This window comes from Peromyscus eremicus, chromosome 2 (assembly GCF_949786415.1).
Source record: "Peromyscus eremicus chromosome 2, PerEre_H2_v1, whole genome shotgun sequence".
Classification (NCBI taxonomy): domain Eukaryota; kingdom Metazoa; phylum Chordata; class Mammalia; order Rodentia; family Cricetidae; genus Peromyscus; species Peromyscus eremicus.
Genome location: NC_081417.1, coordinates 146990662 through 147010674, shown reverse-complemented (window position 1 = coordinate 147010674; position 20013 = coordinate 146990662). Strand labels below are relative to the sequence as shown.

Below are 20013 nucleotides of genomic sequence, written 5' to 3'. Positions count from 1 at the left end.
CCCAGCACTGACACCACCGTCAGGTGTAAATGAGGGTGTGTCTCGCGGCAGGATGGGAAGGGCCGGGCATGAGAGTAAAGGCCCGAATTTGGCTAGCAGATTTCACCGCCTTTGCAGAAGCTCAAGGCCTGGGGGCGTGGCTGGCGGCGTGCTCTGGGCTGGGCGTGTCGGGGGCGTGGCCTGCTGCCTGTGTAGGAGCAGGGCGGATCGTGGAGACATTGTGGGCGTGGTCTGGCGCGGGGGCAGGTCCAGAGCCCGTCCCCACACGCCCCCCAGCGGAGGCCCGGAAGGGACCATTCGCGCTTCCGTCTCCGCCGGGGCCGCACGGAGGGCGGAGTTGCGGCCCGAGGACGCGACGCGAGCCCAGTTCCGGCGAGGAGGCCGCGCCAGTGACAGCGATGGCGGCGGAGTCGGCGCTCCAAGTTGTGGAGAAGCTGCAGGCGCGCCTGGCCACGAACCCGGATCCTAAGAAGGTGAGCGGCGGGCGGGCAGGAGGCACGGGCGGGCGTTGGGCTCGACGCGGGCCCGGTAACGGTCGCGGGCCGGGTGCGGTCGGGTCCTCCTTGGAGCGGGAGCCAGGCCCCGCGGAGCGGCGCGGGGTAGCGAGGAGTTCGCAGCCGGCGGGCGCGTCCCGGCTGGGTGCTGAGGACTCGAGCGGGCACGGGCGGCCTGGCCTTTCCGCTTTCCCCGGGGCTCCCCTGGGCAGCCGCGCCAGCTGTTTCCCCGTCCCAGCCGAGCGACGCTGTCCGGCTGGTTGGGATCCTGCGGCTCCGCCGCTCACCGGCGCGAGGACCCCCGTTCTCTCCTCCGCCCTTTAACTGAGTAAACGAGGAAAACCTTGGGTTTTCGAGCTCTGCTCCTAGAACTCGGGTCCTGGGCGAGGGCGTGAGAGTATTACACCGCTCTGACTTATGGAAAGGTGGGAGCCGCCAGTGATGAGGAACCATGTTTAATTGCACCTAACTACTTTGTTGCTTCTGTTAGAAACTGTTATCTTAAATACATTGTTTCCCTTCCTGGCCGCCCGGTGACCCGGCTTCTCAGTGGTCTAGGAGAGGGTATGGTGGGAGTTAGAATAGTGTTCACTGAAGTCTCTGGATGGAAATACCGAAGGGTGTGACATTGCTTGTCCGCATTCTAGCCTGGGCTTGCGGTTCCTAAAAGGTGAAGTCTCCAGCGAGCTGAGTGGAAGAGGAAGTAATGGAGGGAGGCAGCGGACTTACAAGTGCTTTCCATCCAGTACCAGCTCTGGACTTTGGGGAAGGTCTTTGCTCAGCCCATCTCTAGGTTCTTCCTGAAATGCCAGCTGGACCCAAGTGCTCTGTGTTGATCTCCATCTTTCAGAACTTCCAGTCAGGGTCCCCATCTACTCTTCCTGTTCCTAGCGGGTCACAGAGAGGTTTCTCCGGTTTTGAAGGTTGCACTCTACCACTCACCACCAGGCCACTTTGTAACTTCCTTCATTCAGTTCGGAAATACACTTCGTCAGGAATGTGTGTTCTAAATCAGTGAAAACTTAAATGTTTTCAATTGTCTTGTGTTTTACTTTCTATGGAGGCTTTGGTACCTTCAGTCAGACATTTACAAGTTTCTTTTTACAATAACCCTTTGTGGGCATCTAATAAATGGTCATTATTTCCAAGTACCAGTACACTGTAAGATTTGTCACTGACCTTAAAGTAACCACCCTCATTTGGTCATTTTTTTCCCCATTAGATTAAAAAAATTCTCCATATAATATCTATAGGGTTTTTTTCCCCCGTTAGAATTTAAATTTTGAAATGGCCTGTCTAGTTGTGCATGAAATGTCGAGTTAGGAAAAGTGTAAGTAGGTTTTCTTGAACTACTAGTAATTTTTTTTTGAGACAGGGTTTCTCTGTAGCTTTGCGCCTTTCACTTGGTAGCTCAGGCTGGCCTCGAACTCACAGAGATCCGCCTGGCTCTGCCTCCCAAGTGCTGGGATTAAAGGCGTGCGCCACCACCGCCCGGCTGTAATTTTTTTAAAAGGGTACTTGATGTCTTTGTTGTTGTTTGTGGTGGTTCTGTGGTGCTGGCACTTGAACCCAGGGACTCATGCTAACACTAGGAGGCAAGCACTACCACTGAAAACCCTATTTGCCTTTTTTTCTGGATAGAAAATTACCCTGGGGCTGGGGATGTAGTTCAGTAGCAGCTACCTGGGCTCCTGGATTCTGTACCCACTGGGGAGGGAGACCTGAATGTGTTGTGAAGAGAGCAGTGTGACGGTGAGGAAGATGGCAGACCCCTTTGCAAAGGGCCTGATAGTTGACACTGGAAACAAGCTGACTGCAGGGGGAAAACTGCAAGCTGGCATGCCGGCTTTCCAACCTCCTTTGAACACAGCAAGCTCTCACAGGTTCTTGAAATGGCAAGATGATTATAGAGCTGTATTGAATCTGCAACCAAATCTTGCTTCCAGACCATTATTAGCCAAAAGGCTGATTCCACACCTGTGTTTCTGGAACTCCTGGTATTGGATTTTGGTGTTTTAAGTGTAAATTAACTGTGTACTCACTCTACATTCATCCAAGGTCTTGGCTCACGTGTAAAGAAGGTGGTAGGAGATTACTTACTTAGCTTCTGTTGTTTCTGTTGGAGTGGAAATGATTTTCATGACTGATGAAGTTAGCAGTCCTCTGTTAGGTTCAGGGTGAAACTGTGAAGCCTACAGACTGATGGTAGGTGGAGAACTAGGAGGTCACTGTTGAGAACTTGTTTGGCTTTAAGGATGGAAGCAGTGGGCAGAAGACCCAGATTCCTAAGCATGCTACTGTGCAAATTTTTGATGTTTCTCAATCATCTGTTGTCAGTTTTTGCTGGCCCTATGGATGCTCCTTGGGTCGACAACACGTTTCCATCTACTTGAAGATACCCATAGTGTCTTCCCCTTGTTACTGCTTCATTCTTTCTTGGAATTTACTGAAAACTAGAGATAGTGGCGTCTTTTTCTCTTACATTGGACCAAATCGGCTTGAAAAATCTCAAGAGTTTTCATTTTGTCTGCTAGCTCAAAGGCAAGCAACAGGCAACTCTCACTTTGCCAGTTAGTGCTAAGCCTTGAGATAAACACATCCCCTGTGACTTCTGACTCCACCCTTCTATGTTGGCTGTGTAAAGGTCCTATAACTCTGTCCTTGTGACCTCCTTTGCCATGTGGACTGTAAGCTGTAAGCTGTCACTGTAAGCATGGTACTGAGGAAGAGCACCCACTTTCTTCTTTCATTCTAAGTACTCGGTGTATGAGTTAGGTATATGCTCCTTTTTTATGTTAGCTGTTTCTTGGCTTGCTAGGCGAGCTATGAAACCTCACTGGGCCATTTCAAAATCGGTAAAATAGGAGACTAATACCCACTAGACAGGGTCAAATGAGACAAATTTAGCATGATACCAGCACACAGTGAATGGTATATAAATGTCCCCCTTCTAGGGATTCCCATTAGAGAAGAACCACTCATTTTAACTCTTTCCAATAATTCCAGATTTCTCTTTCAGGAAATATTAATTGTCTTTAGCCTTTGCGCTTCTAGTCTATGTGACCAGAAATCCACGTATGATATTTCCTGAGTTGGATCACAGAGGGGGTGGAGTTCAAATACAATTTTTAGTCCATTAGGTTTCATTTTCCCCAGATACACCCCTGAGCTCTTATTCCCAGTCAAACAAGATTGTCACCTGTGATCCAATTGCTCTGCCTAGAGACCATGTGAAGTAATTATGGAAGTAGAATGACCAGAAAAACATACTTGTTGCTCCACCTTGGAGTAATGTGGCATACCAATTACAGCCTGGACTACAAAGGAGAAAGAACAAGTCTCGCTGTCTAATATTTAAATGTAAAGGCAGGCAGTTATCAATTTTGTTATATTTTGGCTTTTAAAAGTGTTTATTTTTATTTCTTATATGTATTAGTTTCAGATGTGTGTCTGATGCCCATGGAGGCCAGAAGAGGGCATTAGGTCCTCTGGAACTGGAGATACAGACAGTTGTGAGCCACCATATGGGTTCTGGGAATTGAACCCAGGCTTTCTGAAAGAGTAGTCAGTGCTCTTAGCCACTGGGCCATCTCTTGAGCCCTGTTTGGCTTTTTAAAAATGAAAACTGTTATGCACATATGTGTGTGTCTGCATGTTAGTTTGTACACATGCATGTGGGTACCCTTAGAAGACAGAAGAGGGCATCAAAGCTGGAGTAACAGGTGGCTGTGAACTGCCAGATGGTTCTGGGAACTGAACTTGGATTCTCTGGAAGAGCAAGTACTCTTAACCACTGACCTATCTCTCATGTCTCATGTTTTGACTTTTCGAGTGAGGATTTGCCATGTAGCTGGCCTGGTACTCAAATGTAGCCCGGGCTGGCTGGCATCTGCCTCTGAGTGCTGAGATTACAAGGGTTTACTGCACAGTAGGCTCAGTTATCTGTTCTACACTTTGCTACACTCTCTGTATGGAAAGTGTTTCTTAGAAAAAGGCTTAGGCAACCCTGACTTTCGTAGAAACAAAGGAAGTAGGAATTGACTGAGCAGTGTCTGGTTCAGGATCAATAAGTAGGAAGAGCTGTGGGCTGATGAAGGAAATGATTGGGGTGGACATGTTTAACTTTTACAGTGTTGCAGACAGCATGACTAAGCACTGTGTGTAGTTTGTCCAGTGAATCCTCACAGCTTGTGCAGCAGACAGAGAATCTAGTTTTGATTTGCAGATGAAGTAACTAAGGTTCAGGGAGGTTACTGACTTGCACAAGATTGGGCAAGAAGCTGAGATGACCTGCCTCTGACTCCATTTTGACCTAGTTTTAGAGACTTTAGAAAGGAAATGGGCAAACCCAGATCTTTCTGATCTAGCCAGGCATGCTTGATCATCATTAACAGCAAAGCTCTGACTGGAGCAACCCAAGATTGATCTTGGCTTCCTATTTGTGTTGAAAACGCTTGTGATAAGCATTGTAGCTCTTCAGGAGGCTTGTAGATACTCTCTTCCTGTGGAGTCCTTTTTCTGCTTTATATTGTATCGAGTCTGAGGGTAATCTCCTAAACTTGCTACGTTTTATAATCCTCTGCAAAGTGATAGTTGCTGATGGCTTTATTTGGTTGCTTGTTTGTTGTTGTTGTTTTGTTTTGTTTTTGTGGCGAGAGAGTGGGGTCTCTCTGAAACCCAGGTAACCTTTGAACTCATGGTGATGGTGATCCTCCTGCCTCAGTTTCCTAAGTGCTGGGATTATAGACATGAGTCATCATACCAGGCCAGTTAGCCAGGGTTTAAAATTTTTATTTTATGTGTATGGATGTTTTGCTTGCATGAGTGCCTGTGCACTTCATGTATGTCTGGTGCCCTTGGAGGCCAGAAGAGGGTATTGGATCCACTGGAACTGGAGTTACAGATGATTTGAACCACCATGTGGGTGCGGGGAATCAAACCCAGGTCCTCTGGAAGAACAACCAGTGCTCTTAACCACTGAGCCATCTCTCCAGTCCCAGTTAGTGAGTTTTAATTCTCTTCTCTGCCTCTTCTTTTCCCTTGGAGAAGGAAAGCAGTTGAAACCACAGAATCTAGCTAGGTCTTGTAGCAAGAGCCCTGTAATCCCTATTCCAGAAGCTAAGGCAGGAAGCTCAGAAGTCAAGACCAGGCCTGAGCAAGCTAGTGAGACCTTGTCTCTAAAAGTGAAGAGAAGGCTGGGTGATAGAGCACTTGTCAGCATGAGTAACCAAGTGGGTTCAATTTCTAGTATTATAATCAAACTAAAAACCACAGAAGAAGGCTCGAGAGATAGAACTCATTTGGTAACATGCTTACTACAGTAGAAGCATTAGGGCCTAAGTTCAATCCCCTGTACCCATGTAAAAGCTGGGCATGGGGTTGCACTCTTATAATTCGGGTGTTGGAGAGGCAGAGACAGGAGCCATGAGATTCATGGATCAGTGAGCCTAGCCTAATTGGTGAGCTCCAGGCCAGTTATAGACCTTGTATCAAAGGAGATGGGCAGTGATTGTTTGATTTTTTTTTTTTTTTAATTTTTTTTTTTTGAGACAGGGTTCCTTTTTAGACCAGGCTGACCACTGCCCCTCACCTGAGCAGTGCTAGAATTAAAGGCATGCATTACCATGCCCAGCATGATGGTTTATATTTATTTTTATGTATACAGTGTTCTGCCTGAATGCCAGAGGAGGGTGCCAGATTTCATTACAGATGATTGTGAGCCACCATGTGATGCTGGGAATTGAACTCAGGACCTCTGGAAGAACAGCCAGTGCTCTTAACCGCTGGCTGAGCCGTTTCTCCAGCCCCCAGCATGATGATTTTTAAGGTTGTCCTCTGACTTGCACACATGTGCTCAAACACACACATATATTTATTTGTTTGTTTATTTTTATTTATTTTTTTTTAAGATTTATTTATTATGTATACAGCATGTATGACTGTAGGTCAGAAGAGGGCACCAGATTTTATTACAGATGGTTGTGAGCCACCTTGTGGTTGCTGGGAATTGAACTCAGGACCTCTGGAAGAGCAGTCAGAACTCTTAACCACTGAGCCATCTCTCCAGCCCCTTGTTTATTTTTGAGACAGGGTTTCTCTGTAGCTCTGGCTGTCCTGGAACTCACTCTGTAGACCAAGCTGGCCTCAAACTCACAGAGATCCTCCTGACTCTGCCTCCTGAGTGCCAGAATTAAAGGCATGCACCACCACCGCCCAGCTTACACACACATTTTTAAAAATCTATTTTTTTTTTTTAAAAAGAGCACAGACTCTAAAACCATAGACAGAAGTAAATCCTGTCCCACTTGTGTCTTGGACTAGTAATGAAGCTCCCTGAGTGTCTTCACACTTGTAAGATAATGGTAGTGCCGTGAAGAGCATAGCACCAAGCAAACATTTCATCATCAGATAGTCTAATCTGCTCCAGAGAAGATGGTTATGACTATAGAACTTAATTTGTGTTTTATTCTCTTTGCAGCTATTGAAATATTTGAAGAAACTTTCCATCTTGCCTATCACAGTAGACATTCTTGTGGTAAGACTTTTGTAACTGTAATATTATGTATTGCAAATGTTTCCCACTAGAGAGGGGGTAGAGGGAGACTTAGAGGATAGGCTTTACAAGCTAAAGAAGCCAGACACAAAACATGGTACACTGTATGAGTCTGTTTTTATGTCTAGAATAGGCAAAGTCATAGTCAGAAAGTAGGTAAGTGCATGGTTGTTAGGGGCTGGGGGATTGGGAGGAACAGGGCTTCTTTTTTTGTTCTGGAGTTAGGTGGTGGTTTTTATTGCTCAGTATGAGGAATGTTCTAGAAATCACTATGTACTTTAAGCTGGTGAAATTTATGTCATCTGTCAAGGTGGACAAACAGGCATGCTGTAGAACAAGCCCAGGGTGTTACATCCTCAGCTGAGCTACTCTGTTAGGTGAATTTTAGTTCAAAATTTAAAGATTTATTCTTTTATTTATGTGTGTGCCTGAGTAACTTTGAGTGCTATGTTTACATGCCCAAATAGGCCACAGGCCCTCAGATTCCCTGAAACTGGAATTACAGGCAGTTAACTGTGAGCTCCCTGGTATGGGTGCTGGGAATTGAGTTTCTATCCTCTGCAAGAGCAGTAACACTTCTAACTGCAAAGCCGTCACTCTAGCCCTTAATTCAGAATTTCAATAGATGAGGTGCATGAGAGATACAGGAGTAGTTAAGAGTGCTTCCTGAGCAGCCGGGCCTGGTGGTGCACGCCTTTAATCCCAGCACTCGGGAGGCAGAGGCAGATGGATCTCCAAGTTCAGAACAGCCTGGTCTACAGAGTGAGTTCCAGGACAGCCAGAGCTACACAGAGAAACCCTGTCTCAAAAAAACCAAAAAAAAAAAATTTTTTTTTAATCACTAAAAAGAACATTGGCTTTGGCATCAACTATTCCTAGATTCTAGCCCAATTTCTAGGCAGGCATGGTTTGCGTGTGCCTTTGCAGGTGAGTCTTTGTGAGTTTAAGGCCAGTCTGGTGTACAGAGTTAAACCCTGTCTTTAAAAAAAAAAAAAAAAAAAAAAAACAACATCTAACTTCTATGGCTTTAGGCCAGGCCTCTGTACCACGAGGCTGATTCCTACCTCAAGGACTATGACGAACTCTGACTCCTATAGGGCATGCAGAATCTTAAGCCCAGGGTCGACTGGCTCCCCTCCTTGTTACATTGTTACGGTTCTGGGGCGTTTTGATGACACATTTCTCTAAACCTCTGAGCTTTATTACTTTGTGTCCAATCTTTGGGCATAGGCCACAAAGTAATTGAGTATAAGGCTTAGAAGGCTTTTTAATAGGGAAATAGTTGCTTGTTGCTTTTCTCAAACAGGAGGCCCTATTTCTTTAGGAAAATATGCCCTTCGTTTCAGAACCCTCAATCAATTCCTTTGTTAAATTTTAGGAGACTGGGGTAGGGAAAACAGTAAACAGCTTTCGAAAACATGAGCAAGTGGGGAACTTTGCCAGAGACCTGGTCGCCCAGTGGAAGAAGCTGGTTCCTGTAGAGCGGTAAGAATGTTTCTGCTTTGCTTTTCTGCTGCTTCTATCAAATGACTATGTTGCCTCAATTATAAAATAACCTATAATTATTGTAGGATATTGTAGAATATACAATAAAATATTAAGAAGCAAAATGACTGTGCCTTTAATCCCAGCACTCAAGAGGCAGAGTCAGGCAGATCTCTGTGAGTTCGAGGCCAGCCTGGTCCACACAGAGAAACTCTGTCTCAAAAAACAAAACAAACAAACAAACAAACAAACAAACAAAAAAACCCAAAAATCAAAATTTCTTAGGGACCAGGGAGATGACCCAGTGGGTAAAGACACCTGCTGCCAACCCTGACAACCTGAGTTTGGTCCTTGGAACTTATATGATGAAAGGAGAGATCCAGCTCCCAAAGGCTGTTTCTCTGATCTCCCGATGTGCATGGTGCATGCTCCCCAACAAAGTAAATAAGTAAGAATGGAATCAATTTTTTTTCTGTAATTTGTTTGTTTTTGTTTTTTAAGACTGGGTCTCTCTCTGTGGCCCTGGTGGAACTCACTTTGTAGACCAGGCTGGCCTTGAACTCAGATCTGCCTGACTGTGAGCTGGGATCAAGGGCATGCACCACCATGCCTGGTACAATTCTTTTTTAATGATAAACTTTAGCATTTTGTTGGGGTTTTTTTTTGGGGGGGGGGGTTTGGTGCTGAGGATTGAGTTCAGGGTCTCTCACATACTAAACAGGTTATCTTAACACTGAACTATACCCTTTTGGTTGCTCTTTTTGTTTATTATGGGGGCAGGGTGGTTGTGTGTTCTAGCTTTTGAGAGTCGGTTCTCTTCTGCCACCATGGGATTGAACACAGGTCTCCAGGCTTGCATGACGAGTATTTTTACCTGCTGAGCCTTCAGGCTGGCCTTAATGTCTTTCTTCAGACAGGGTCTCATTATGTGGCTCAATCTAGCCTAGAACATGCTATATAACAGGATAGCCTTGAACATCTGATTCCTCAACAGTCCTTCCTTAGCCTCCTTAATACTGGGACTATCGGTGTAAGCTACCACTCCTGGCCTGGGTTTGTTGTTTGTTTTGTGGTGAGCCAGTCTCTTGTAGCTGAGGATGGCCTTGAACTTTTGATCCTCCTGTCCTGACTCCCAAGTGTTGGGATTATAGATGTGCCCTCCATTTCTAAGGTCAGGTGTACGCCTTTCTTTCTCTAAAGAGGGTTATGCTTGAGATTTCCTTCTGCTCTTCCTTTCTCTTAGAAACAATGAAGCTGAGGATCAGGATCTTGAGAAGAGCAGCTCCCGAAAGCGCCCTCGAGATGCTCTTCAGAGGGCGGAAGAGATGGAAGCGGACTACCAGGAAAGCTGGAAAGCCTCTGCCAGCCGGTCCTATAGCCCTGAGCACAGACAGAAAAAACACAAAAAACTCTCAGAGCCTGAAAGGCCTCACAAAGTGACTCACAGTCACGAGAGGAGGGATGAAAGGAAGAGGTGTCACAGAGTGTCACCACCATATTCTTCAGACCCTGAGTCTTCTGACTATGGCCATGTTCAATCTCCCCCACCTTCCAGTCCACATCAAATGTACACAGACCACTACAGGTCACCAGAGGAGGACCATGAGCCCATCATTTCACACCAGAAGCCTGGAAAAGTCCACAGTAATACCTTTCAGGACAGACTAGGGGTTAGTCACGAACGACACCTGGCTGAGCACCAGGCGAAAGGGGCTGTAAGCCAAAACAAGGAGCACAAATCTTCCCACAAGGAGAAACGCCCTGTGGATGCCAGGAGTGAGGAGAAGGTCTCTGCCCTGGGCAGAGAGAAATCACACAAGGCCTCTTCCAAAGAGGAACACCGAAGGCTACTCTCAGGGGACAGTGCCAAGGAGAAGCCGCCCTCTAGTGTTGTCAAAAAAGAGAAGGACAGAGAGGGCAGCAGTCTCAAGAAGAAGTTTCCGCCTGCCTTGGAAGCGGCTTCAGATAACCACCTTCGAAAGCCCAAACACAAGGACTCCGAGAAGAGCAGGTCTGAGAAGAGCAGGCCGAGGGCAGACGGCTCAGACTCAGGGCGGGGGCCGGGAGACTTGCTGCCCAAAGCCAAGGAGAAAGTTCCCAACAACCTGAAGGAGGGCAAAGGAAGAACTAACTCGGATCGAAAGTCACCGGCCTCCCTCCCTAAAGTAGAGGAGCCGGACATGGATGACGAGTTTGAGCAGCCCACCATGTCCTTTGAGTCGTACCTCAGCTATGACCAGCCTCGGAAAAAAAAGAAGAAGGTTGTGAAAGCTTCAGCCACAGCACCTGGAGAGAAGGGCCTTAAAAAAAAGGACTCTAAAAGCACTAGTAAAAACTTGAACTCAGTTCAGAAATTACCCAAGGTAAACGAGAACAAGTCAGAGAAGGTGCAGACAGCGGGAGCCGAACCCACCAGGCCTCGAAAGGTAACTGCATCGACCCAGCGCCTGTCTTGTTGAGTGCCCAGAGCCCGCCTGCCATGCCGCCTGGCTTGCTGGCCTTTGGCCAGCCGAGTTTCAATTGGTAGGAATATTCTCTGGGCCTCACTAGCTGCTCGGGTGGATACTACCTAAGAATTATTCTGGGCTGAGGTAACTCAGTAGTACAGTGCTTGCTAAGAGAGTGTGAGACATTTACTTCTTAGCACTTCAAAAAAAATTTTTCCCCAAGACATTCTTATTGTCCTATCTACATCTGTTTTATTATTTATTTACTGGGGGAGGAAGGTAGTTGAGATAAAATTTCTCTGTGTAGCCCTGGCTGTCCTAGAACTCACTCTGTAGACCAGGCTGGCCTCGAACTCAGAGATCCGCCTGCCTCTGCCTCCTGAGTTCTGGGATTAAAGGCATGCACCACCACCAGCCGGCTATGTATTTCTTGACCTAGATGGTGTCATTCATGACCTCTGCCCCTCTCGTCTGGATTTATCTGCCTGTGCAGTATCCTTGGTTCACCTCAGGGATTAACGTGGGGAAGCTGTGCTTATGGGGTGCTCTGTGTACTCCGTCTCCTGCAGGTCCCTACTGAAGCGCTGCCGGTGCTGCCAGACATCCCCTTACCTGCCATACAGTCCAACTACCGTCCCCTTCCTTCCCTGGACTTGATTTCTTCCTTCCAGCCAAAGCGAAAAGGTAATTGGGACATCTTTACAATTTTTTTTTTTGTTTGTTTGTTTGTTTGTTTTTCGAGACAGGGTTTCTCTGTGTAGCTTTGCGCCTTTCCTGGAACTCGCTTTGGAGACCAGGCTGGCCTTGAACTCACAGAGATACAATTATTTTTTAAAAAAGAGTCTCAGTGTGTGGCCTTGGCTGGCCTACCACTCACTTTGTAGTCACACGCCTCTCTCCTGGGTGCTGGGATTAAAGATTATAGTTTTTATTTTGCCATCGTGTTTTGCTTGTGTGTGTCTGTGCACCGTGTGTGTGCAATGCTGAAGAGGCTGGAAGACGATGCAGGACTGGAGTTCAGAAGGCAGTGAGCTGCCATGTGGGTTCTGAGTCCTCACCACGTGGCTTACACCTTGTGTGACTTGCTGGTTTTCCTCTTTCTACAGCATTCTCTTCACCCCAGGAAGAAGAAGAAGCTGGGTTCACAGGACGCAGAATGAATTCTAAGATGCAGGTGTATTCAGGTTCCAAGTGTGCCTATCTCCCCAAAATGATGACCTTGCACCAGCAGTGTATCCGGGTGCTGAAGAACAATATCGACTGTGAGTCACCAACCTCTCAAGCACATTGCCACACTGGGACTTTGTCACTGGGGAGCTTGGCTGCCATGCAGCACTTACCTTCTCCCCTCTGGTTTCTCTGCAGCCATCTTTGAAGTGGGAGGAGTCCCCTACTCTGTTCTCGAACCTGTCTTGGAGCGGTGTACACCTGATCAACTCTATCGAATAGAGGAATGCAATCACGTGAGTGTCCTCAGTGAGACAGGGCAGCTTCCTGGCTGTGTTTCCAGTAGTTTTGTCTCTGGATCTGCTATGGCTAAAGGGCAGGTCAGAGGGCAAATCACTGTTCTGGGCTTGTTTGCTTTGCATCTGGGCCTTTAAACAAGCATGTTCTTTGTGTCTACTCCTGGGATCCTTCTTTGTTTTGTTTGTTTGTTTGTTGAGACAGGGTCTAGTTGTCCTGGAACTCACTATGTAGACCAGGCTGGCCTCAAACTTACAGAGATCTGCCTGCCTCTGTCACCGGAGTGCTGGGATTAAAGGTGTGCGCCCTTATGCCTGGCTCCTCTTAAAAAAAAATTTTAGTATGTGCGTGTATTGTATGGAGAGGTCAAAGGACAGCTTTGTGGAGCGGCTTCTCTTCTATCTTTACATGGCTTCCAGGACCAAACTTAGGTCACCAGGCTTGTTGTGTGGCAAGTTACTTTCCTGCTGAGCCGTCTTGCCAGCCCTCTCCTGGGATCTTAAGTAGGGGGCTAGGACTCAAACACAGGGCAGAGTACTTTCAAGGTCTCCCATGAGCTTGCCTACTCATCAAAGTAAAGGGGAAATTCTGGCAGCAAAGCTTCTTGAGTTCAGGGAGATATGTTTAATGCTGGCACTCGGGTGTCTAGGGAAAGTGACAGCACATGCCAGACATTCGAAGTCTTCTAGAATCCTTCCTCTAAGGCAGATGCACTCATCTGATCTCACTGTGCAGACCTGCTGAGGTAGCCGTCTTGCATGGCAGTCAGTGTAGTGCTGGTAAACACCTGACTTTACCCCAGCTCTGCCCTGACTGATTTCTGAAGGAAATGATTGATATTGGTGGCTGGTTATTGTCTCTGTTAACTCTTCCATTCACAGTGCCTAGAGCAGTGGTTCTCAGCATGTGGGTCATGACCCCTTTGGGAGTCTTATAGCAGATATCCTTCATAGCAGATATTTATATTCCGACTCATAAAAGTAGCAAAATTACAGTTAGGAAGTAGCAACGAAATAGTTTTATGGTTGGAGGTCACCACAACATGAGGAGCTATATTAAGGACTGAGAATCACTGCTTTGAGGTGGTTAGCATAGTGCCTCCAACTTAGCTGTTTCTTTTATTTAGTGATTTGCCTTTTTTCTGGAATTGTGGTACTGTAATACTACTGTTTAGACACCCTGCCCCCACAAACTGTTAGGTAGTGGGTCATGCCTAGGTAGAAAGGAGAGATGTAGGAGTGCTTGTATAGAAATGGTGTCCTGGCCCTGATTTCAGGTACTCATTGAGGAAACAGATCAGTTATGGAAAGTTCACTGTCACCGAGACTTTAAGGAGGAAAGACCAGAAGAGTATGAATCCTGGCGGGAGATGTACCTGCGGCTTCAGGATGCCAGAGAGCAGCGCCTACGCCTGCTGACAAACAACATCCGCTCTGCGCATGCCAATAAGCCGAAAGGTAAAGGAAGTGGGGGCTGGGCAGGGCAGCCAGGTGGGCGCTTGAGTCAGCAGTCGTCTCAGTGGGCCTGGTGGGTACGGGGGCACCATCCTCTAAATGTCTCTGCACGTGAGCAGGGTGGCTTTTCTTCTGCCACAGGCTGCTCCCCAGCAGTGAGGTCAGAGGGCCTGATTGAGCCCTAGGTTGGGGCTTTCAAAAGCTCTAGATTGTTACGTTGGCAGCAATACCTTTGCTTAAGAAGGTAAATATTGATGTTTGTGTTTCTCCTCAGGACGACAAGCAAAGATGGCTTTTGTCAACTCTGTGGCCAAACCACCTCGAGATGTCCGACGAAGGCAGGAGAAGTTTGGAACTGGAGGAGCAGCTGTCCCTGAGAAAGTCAGGCAAGATCTCTGCGGCTGCATGGTCATTACCCTGAAGGAGAGCTGGGGGCCAGGAAGTGACTTATTCTGGGGTAGAGGCAAGCTCTGGTGTGCTCTGGAGTGCTTACTGGGTCTATACTTTACCTTTCTGCCCCTCAGTGTCTTGACTGCTGCCTGGGTGGATTATTTCTGCTTCTTGGTCAGGGACCCAGGTCCCTGGAGAACAGGACCTGGTTCAAGGAAGTGCTCTTTCTGCTTTCATTTTCCTCATTTAAACAAGAAAACAAACAAACAAACAAACAAACAATTTCTAGGGTTGAGGAGCTAGCTTGAGGACCTGAGTTTGCTCCTCAGCACCCCTGCTAACAGACAGATGGGGTGATGCACTTGTGATCCCAGGTTGGGGAGATGGATCCCTGGCCCACCAGCCTAGCCTGTGCAGTGAGCTCTAGGTCTCAGTGAGAGACTCATAAAACTAAGTGGCTCCTAAGGAACGACACTCAGGGTTGACTTCTGGGCTCCACATGAACACCTGTCCTTGTACACCCACATCTGTTGACACACATGCACACCAAAACAAAATTTCTTTTTTTTTGTTTTTGTTTTTGGTTTTGGTTTTTGGAGACAGGGTTTCTCTGTGTAGCTTTGGAGCCTGTCCTGGAACTCGCTCTGTAGACCAGGCTGGCCTCGAACTCACAGAGATCTGTCTGCCTCTGCCTCCCAAGTGCTGGGATTAACAAAACAAAATTTCTAGGGTGACTAGATTTTTCTAGGCCACATGACCATTTTCAAATTATAGACTAACATTTTACCAGCCAAAGTTATAGCTGAGACTGTCCATCTCACTAAAGGGTTAATAACAGTTGCCTTTGACTCTTTCCCAGAACCCAGTGTATCAGACCCACTGCTCAGAGCCACAGTGGCGTTCCCCCAGAACACCTATTTCAGGTCGAGTGCTCCCCACTAACCAGCTTTGTTCTGTGTTACAGGATTAAGCCAGCACCATATACAACAGGAAGTGGCCATGTTCCTGCCAGCAACAGCAGCAGCAGCTTCCACTCCAGCCCTGAGGAGATGGCCTATGATGGGCCTAGTACCAGCAGTGCCCACTTAGCGCCAGTGGCCAGCAGTTCTGTTTCCTATGATCCTAGGAAACCAGCTGTGAAGAGTAAGTAACTTTGGTGGGAGCAGGGATGGGTGGGGATCCTGGCACAGTGTCGGCTTGGCATAGGTTACTAGCCAAGGGCAGGCTGGCCCTCCTCAGGTGTTCTGAACTTAGCGCATCTGAGTCCTATTGCTGCTCTGGGAGGCTGTGGGGGAGTCTGGGGGGGGGTCTGGGTACTATTTACTGGTTTGAATGTCTATGTTGCAAAGTTAGATTGTGGGGATTATGGCCCTTACATCAAAGACTCCTGATTTACTACTTACAGCCATCATGAGCACATCAGCCAGTCTTCGAGAGCTGTGGTGTCAGAGATGTTGGTGGTTCTGTACCTGCAGGGTCTTGGCAAGGGTCTGCCTCATGATGTGTTTTCTGTGGCAGTGTTAGCAGACAGTTCCTGTTCATGTCCGTGTGGGGGGGAGGGGGTGGGGGGGTGGGGGGGTGGGGGGGTACACAGCCAGGGAGGCAACCTCAGCCTGGCTTCTGCTGTAAGCACCTGGTCCATGTCTGTGCTGCCTGACACTCATGTGAAACAGCTGCTCCCTTTCCTTCACAGAAATTGCCCCGATGATGGCCAAGACAATTAAAGCATTCAAGAACAGATTCTCCCGACGATAAGTAGGACTTGCCTTGGAGGTGGAGTCTGGGAAGAGGAACACGGGGACAGTGGGGACAGGAGGGACAGGAGAAGAAGATGTCCACAGAAGACCCCCTAGCTTTTGTTTGTGGAACTTTTGGCCTCTGACTCCTGCACAGTAGCAGGAGTCTCCCTATGCATTGCGCCCCTGCACCCTGGCTGGATCACACTTCAGATTTCTGAAGACAGTATGAAGCCTCAGTCATACTGAGACTTTAAGGTCAATTATACTTTTATTGCTAATTAGCATCTTTGTAAACTATAAGACATAGTTTTAATTAATAAATATTGCCCCAGATGTATTTATAGTACCCCAGGGGTTTTTTGTTTTGTTTTTCTTTTTCTTTTTTTTTCCTTTTTTTTGTCCTCTATTGTATATTTAGCTTTTATTTTCCAGGTCCTTTATTAAAATTAGATGAACCGAGCAAAAGCCAGTCTTTGAGTAGACACTGGTCCAAAAGGGCACCCCAGAGCTTGTGTGTCACTTGAAGCCCAACTATGGATGGGGGCAGGAGTGAGGACATGCCAGACTGCCCATGCTCGGGGAGCTTTGACATAGCAGCTCTTCAGAAGGGCCTCGCTCTGAGACTATCAGAACCCCTGGGCAGGAGCCTTTCCTTCTTGTCCATCAGTGGTGTGTGCTAAGGAGGGCTGTTTGCAAAGTCTAGAGTCCTTCCTTCATCTTCTGCAAGTCACACTCCTCTTCCCTGTCTAAGGCTCACTGGAGGATAGAACTTGGATCAAGTTTGCACAGGACCTCAGCAGTTTTGTGATTCTTAGTTTCTGGTTCAGTATTTTAGTGCCCACCCTCTTATTTTCCCTTTCCCTGCTCCATGGGGAAACACAGACCTGGAGGGCTTTGGTGGCTCTGAATTGGCTGGGGGTTTGAAAAGCCAGCACTTCAATCTCTTGTTCCTAGGAATTACTACTAGGAGTGAATTACTGAAAACATTCCAACATTAGCTCTGTTGGAAATTGTTTTTGTTTGAAAGGAAATATCATGTGACTGGAGAGCACAACAGTTTGCTGTGTCTGACAGAACCTGCTGCTGAAGCCCTCTACCGTCAGAATGGAGGCCAGTTAGGAGGAAGGGCCACCTCAGGAAGGGGCTGGCTGTACACTAGCATGGGGAACCTGGTCCCAGCTAGCCAGCCTGTTCTAGAGAAGGGCTCTTTCCAATTGTTGGGGCAAGATCAGAACTAAGAGGGCAACCCCAGCTCCCTCCTTGAGTCAGAAAACACGGAGCTAGTAGGATGCATTTGGCTATAAGCCAGGTGAAAGATGCTGTGAACTTGAGGACGGACAGTCTGCTCCGCTGTGCCATCGCTCCTATCTACATTGTTTTTAACCACCCTGGAGACCTCAGGCTAGTGAAGACTCCAGGCAGCACAGGAAACCGCCCAGCTGAAGCTGGGCCTTCCTTACTGTACATTGCCCCGCAGGATGCCTGCTGCCGTGGGACACGAGTCTTGCTGTATTTGGGGGTTGAGTAAAGCATTGTTTCTCTTGATTGCTTGTTTCACCATACCACCTCTCTCTTAGCCTGACCTCCAAGTCTAACATCAGGTCTCTTACCAGAAATCACGGGGACATTTGCACCAGGAGCCAGGTGCCTGGTGCTTGGAATAGCCCCGTCTGGGTGTTGATCACCTCAGATTTGCCTTAGCTGTGTTTCCAAGACTTCCTGTTGCGTCTTTCCCGTTGCAGATTTAGTTGTGTGTGATTTCATTCCCCTTCTTGGAGTGCTTAGGCCGAGGGGAAGAAAGGACACAGGTCTGTCATCCCTATGACAGCATCTGCTTTGGCACATAAAGATTTCTGATGCGGCCAGTTTGTTAGAGCCAGATCTTCCACCCTTCAGTGTGTCTGTGTCAGGGATAGGAGTGGTGAGACTAGTGAGGGCCAGGAAGGCAGCCGCCTCCACAACCCTCCCTCACCAACGTACACAACAGCCACAAAGCAGACACAAGGTGACGTCTAAGTTTTGGTCGCATTTGTGAAAACTTGTGCAATTTTTTTCTGTGCTACACTACATACAAATCACAAATGACAGATTAGCCCTTTGCCATCCTTGGTGTCACAAGGGGTTCTCAGGGGCTTTCTTTCTCTTTTTTGGAGGCAGGAGGGGCAGGAGTGAGCATTGTCCTGCTCTTCATTTGTATTTTGGTCCCAAAATGTAAATACAATTTTCTATGTTACTTTTTTGTGGTAACTACAAGATGAATATTTTAATTAGATAAGTTATACAAAAAGGAAAAACTCACGTCTAAATAAAAAGCAAAAAGATTCTACCTGCTGAGCCTTTCTTCATTTGGTCAGGGAAGAGAGATCACTCACAAGATGCCTGCTTCTTTAATCTTGTGGGGGTGTGCTCACACTGATGAAGCTGCCTCGGCACCCTGTGAACTCCTCCTATTTATGCTACACAGCTGAACAGGGAGGCGGGTTTGTGGTGTGCATCTGAACTAGGAGGCAGGTTTAGCTAATCTCAGTGGAGCAGTCCTAAGATTCAAACATTCAGCGGGTGAGGGGAGCTAAGGTGGACATTTTCTGTATATCATCAGCATTCACACTGAGACCAAAGGAAGACTGCCATCCTCTGGTCCTCACCTGGGAAAGTCTTTGCCATTCTTAGGAATCTGATGCATTGGAGTCCTTCACATGGCCTTGCCCATGTCAAACAATGTACATTCACTCGGGACTTCACTTGCTCCCATAGGCCTAGCCTTAAAGGATTTGGGGTTTCTGCCTAAAGTATAGCAGGACCAGAGAGGGGTTTCAGAGACAGCCTTGCCACCACACAAAGTAAACAGCACTTGTTGAGGGCTGGTGCTGTCTCTTGTGGTGTGTAAAGGCCTGAGACTGAGCTAGTAACTCAATTATCCTGTTAGAAACTGATTCAGAGATGGGGTAGTATAGCCATGTTGAATAGCTTCAAGGGGCAGAAAAGGATTCGAACCCAGGTTCTCTGACTACAAGCTTTGGGCCCTCTGGCTCTTAGTCTCCCTTGCAGGTGTGAAGGGCCCAGGTAGGTCTCAGGCTTCACTTGGCATCCTGAGATCTTAAAGACCTTGGTAAGAACCTGCTGTGTGGGCTGTGGCTGAGCTCTACCCCTGCATATGTCGTCTGGGTGAGACTCTTACCTCAAACCCAGATCTCAGAGCTACCCAGTTCTGTAGCCGTCCTCTCCTAAAGAGGACGTTTTGGGCCTGTGGTCTAGACACGCCTTCCCTCCCCACTTCGCTTTCCTGGACCTAGCTGTCAGTGTCGGGAAAATACATCAAACTTAATTACCGGACTGTATCTGAGGGACGATTATAGCTGGAGTTTGTAAATCAGTTCTCCGCCTCTTATTGCTGAAGCAGCACCTGTAGTAGATCCTGGTGATTATGTACCTGTTCCATGCCAGGCCCTTTTGATCCTGATGCCCTGTCAGTTCTCACACGGATCCTGGGGAGTCGGTCATGATCCTGTTTATTTTTATTTGTGGGTGGAGTATGAGGCAAAATGTATGTAGCTCAGATTGGCCTTAATCATTGAGTGATCCTCCTGCTTCAACCTCAGAAATGCTGGGATTATAGGCATATACCACCATGCCTTGCTCCATTTTAAAAATAAGACTAGCCAGGCATGGCAGCACACACCTTTAATCTCAGCACGCAGGAGGCAGAGGAAGGTGGATCTCTGAGTTTGAGGCCAGACTGGTCTACAGAGCAAATTCCAGGACAGTCAGGGCTGTTACACAGAGAAACCCTGTCTTGAAAAACCTAAACAAAAAAATAAATAAATAAGAAAACTGGAAAAGAAAAGAAAACTGAAGTACAGAGAATCTTACTATTGCCCTATTTGGGACAGGGGCAGTGTGGGTGTGTACAGGTACACACTTGCCTGTGTGTGCTCATGGAGGCCAGAGCCTTGAGGTTGGCTGTTTATCTGTCCCTGCCAAGTTCTC

At 47.4% G+C, this 20013-nt stretch overlaps 1 protein-coding gene across 1 annotated transcript; it reads left to right on the top strand.

Annotated features, from left to right (window-relative positions):
- Positions 1 to 293: 293 nt before the first annotated feature.
- On the top strand, positions 294 to 18352 carry Eloa (elongin A). Its single transcript, XM_059255197.1, has 11 exons — positions 294 to 473; positions 6973 to 7029; positions 8426 to 8532; positions 9776 to 10958; positions 11549 to 11663; positions 12086 to 12241; positions 12345 to 12442; positions 13720 to 13900; positions 14172 to 14283; positions 15252 to 15430; positions 15981 to 18352. The coding sequence occupies exons 1-11, from the start codon at positions 399 to 401 to the stop codon at positions 16040 to 16042; spliced, it is 2325 nt and encodes a 774-aa protein (XP_059111180.1). The 5' UTR covers positions 294 to 398; the 3' UTR covers positions 16043 to 18352.
- Positions 18353 to 20013: the final 1661 nt, after the last annotated feature.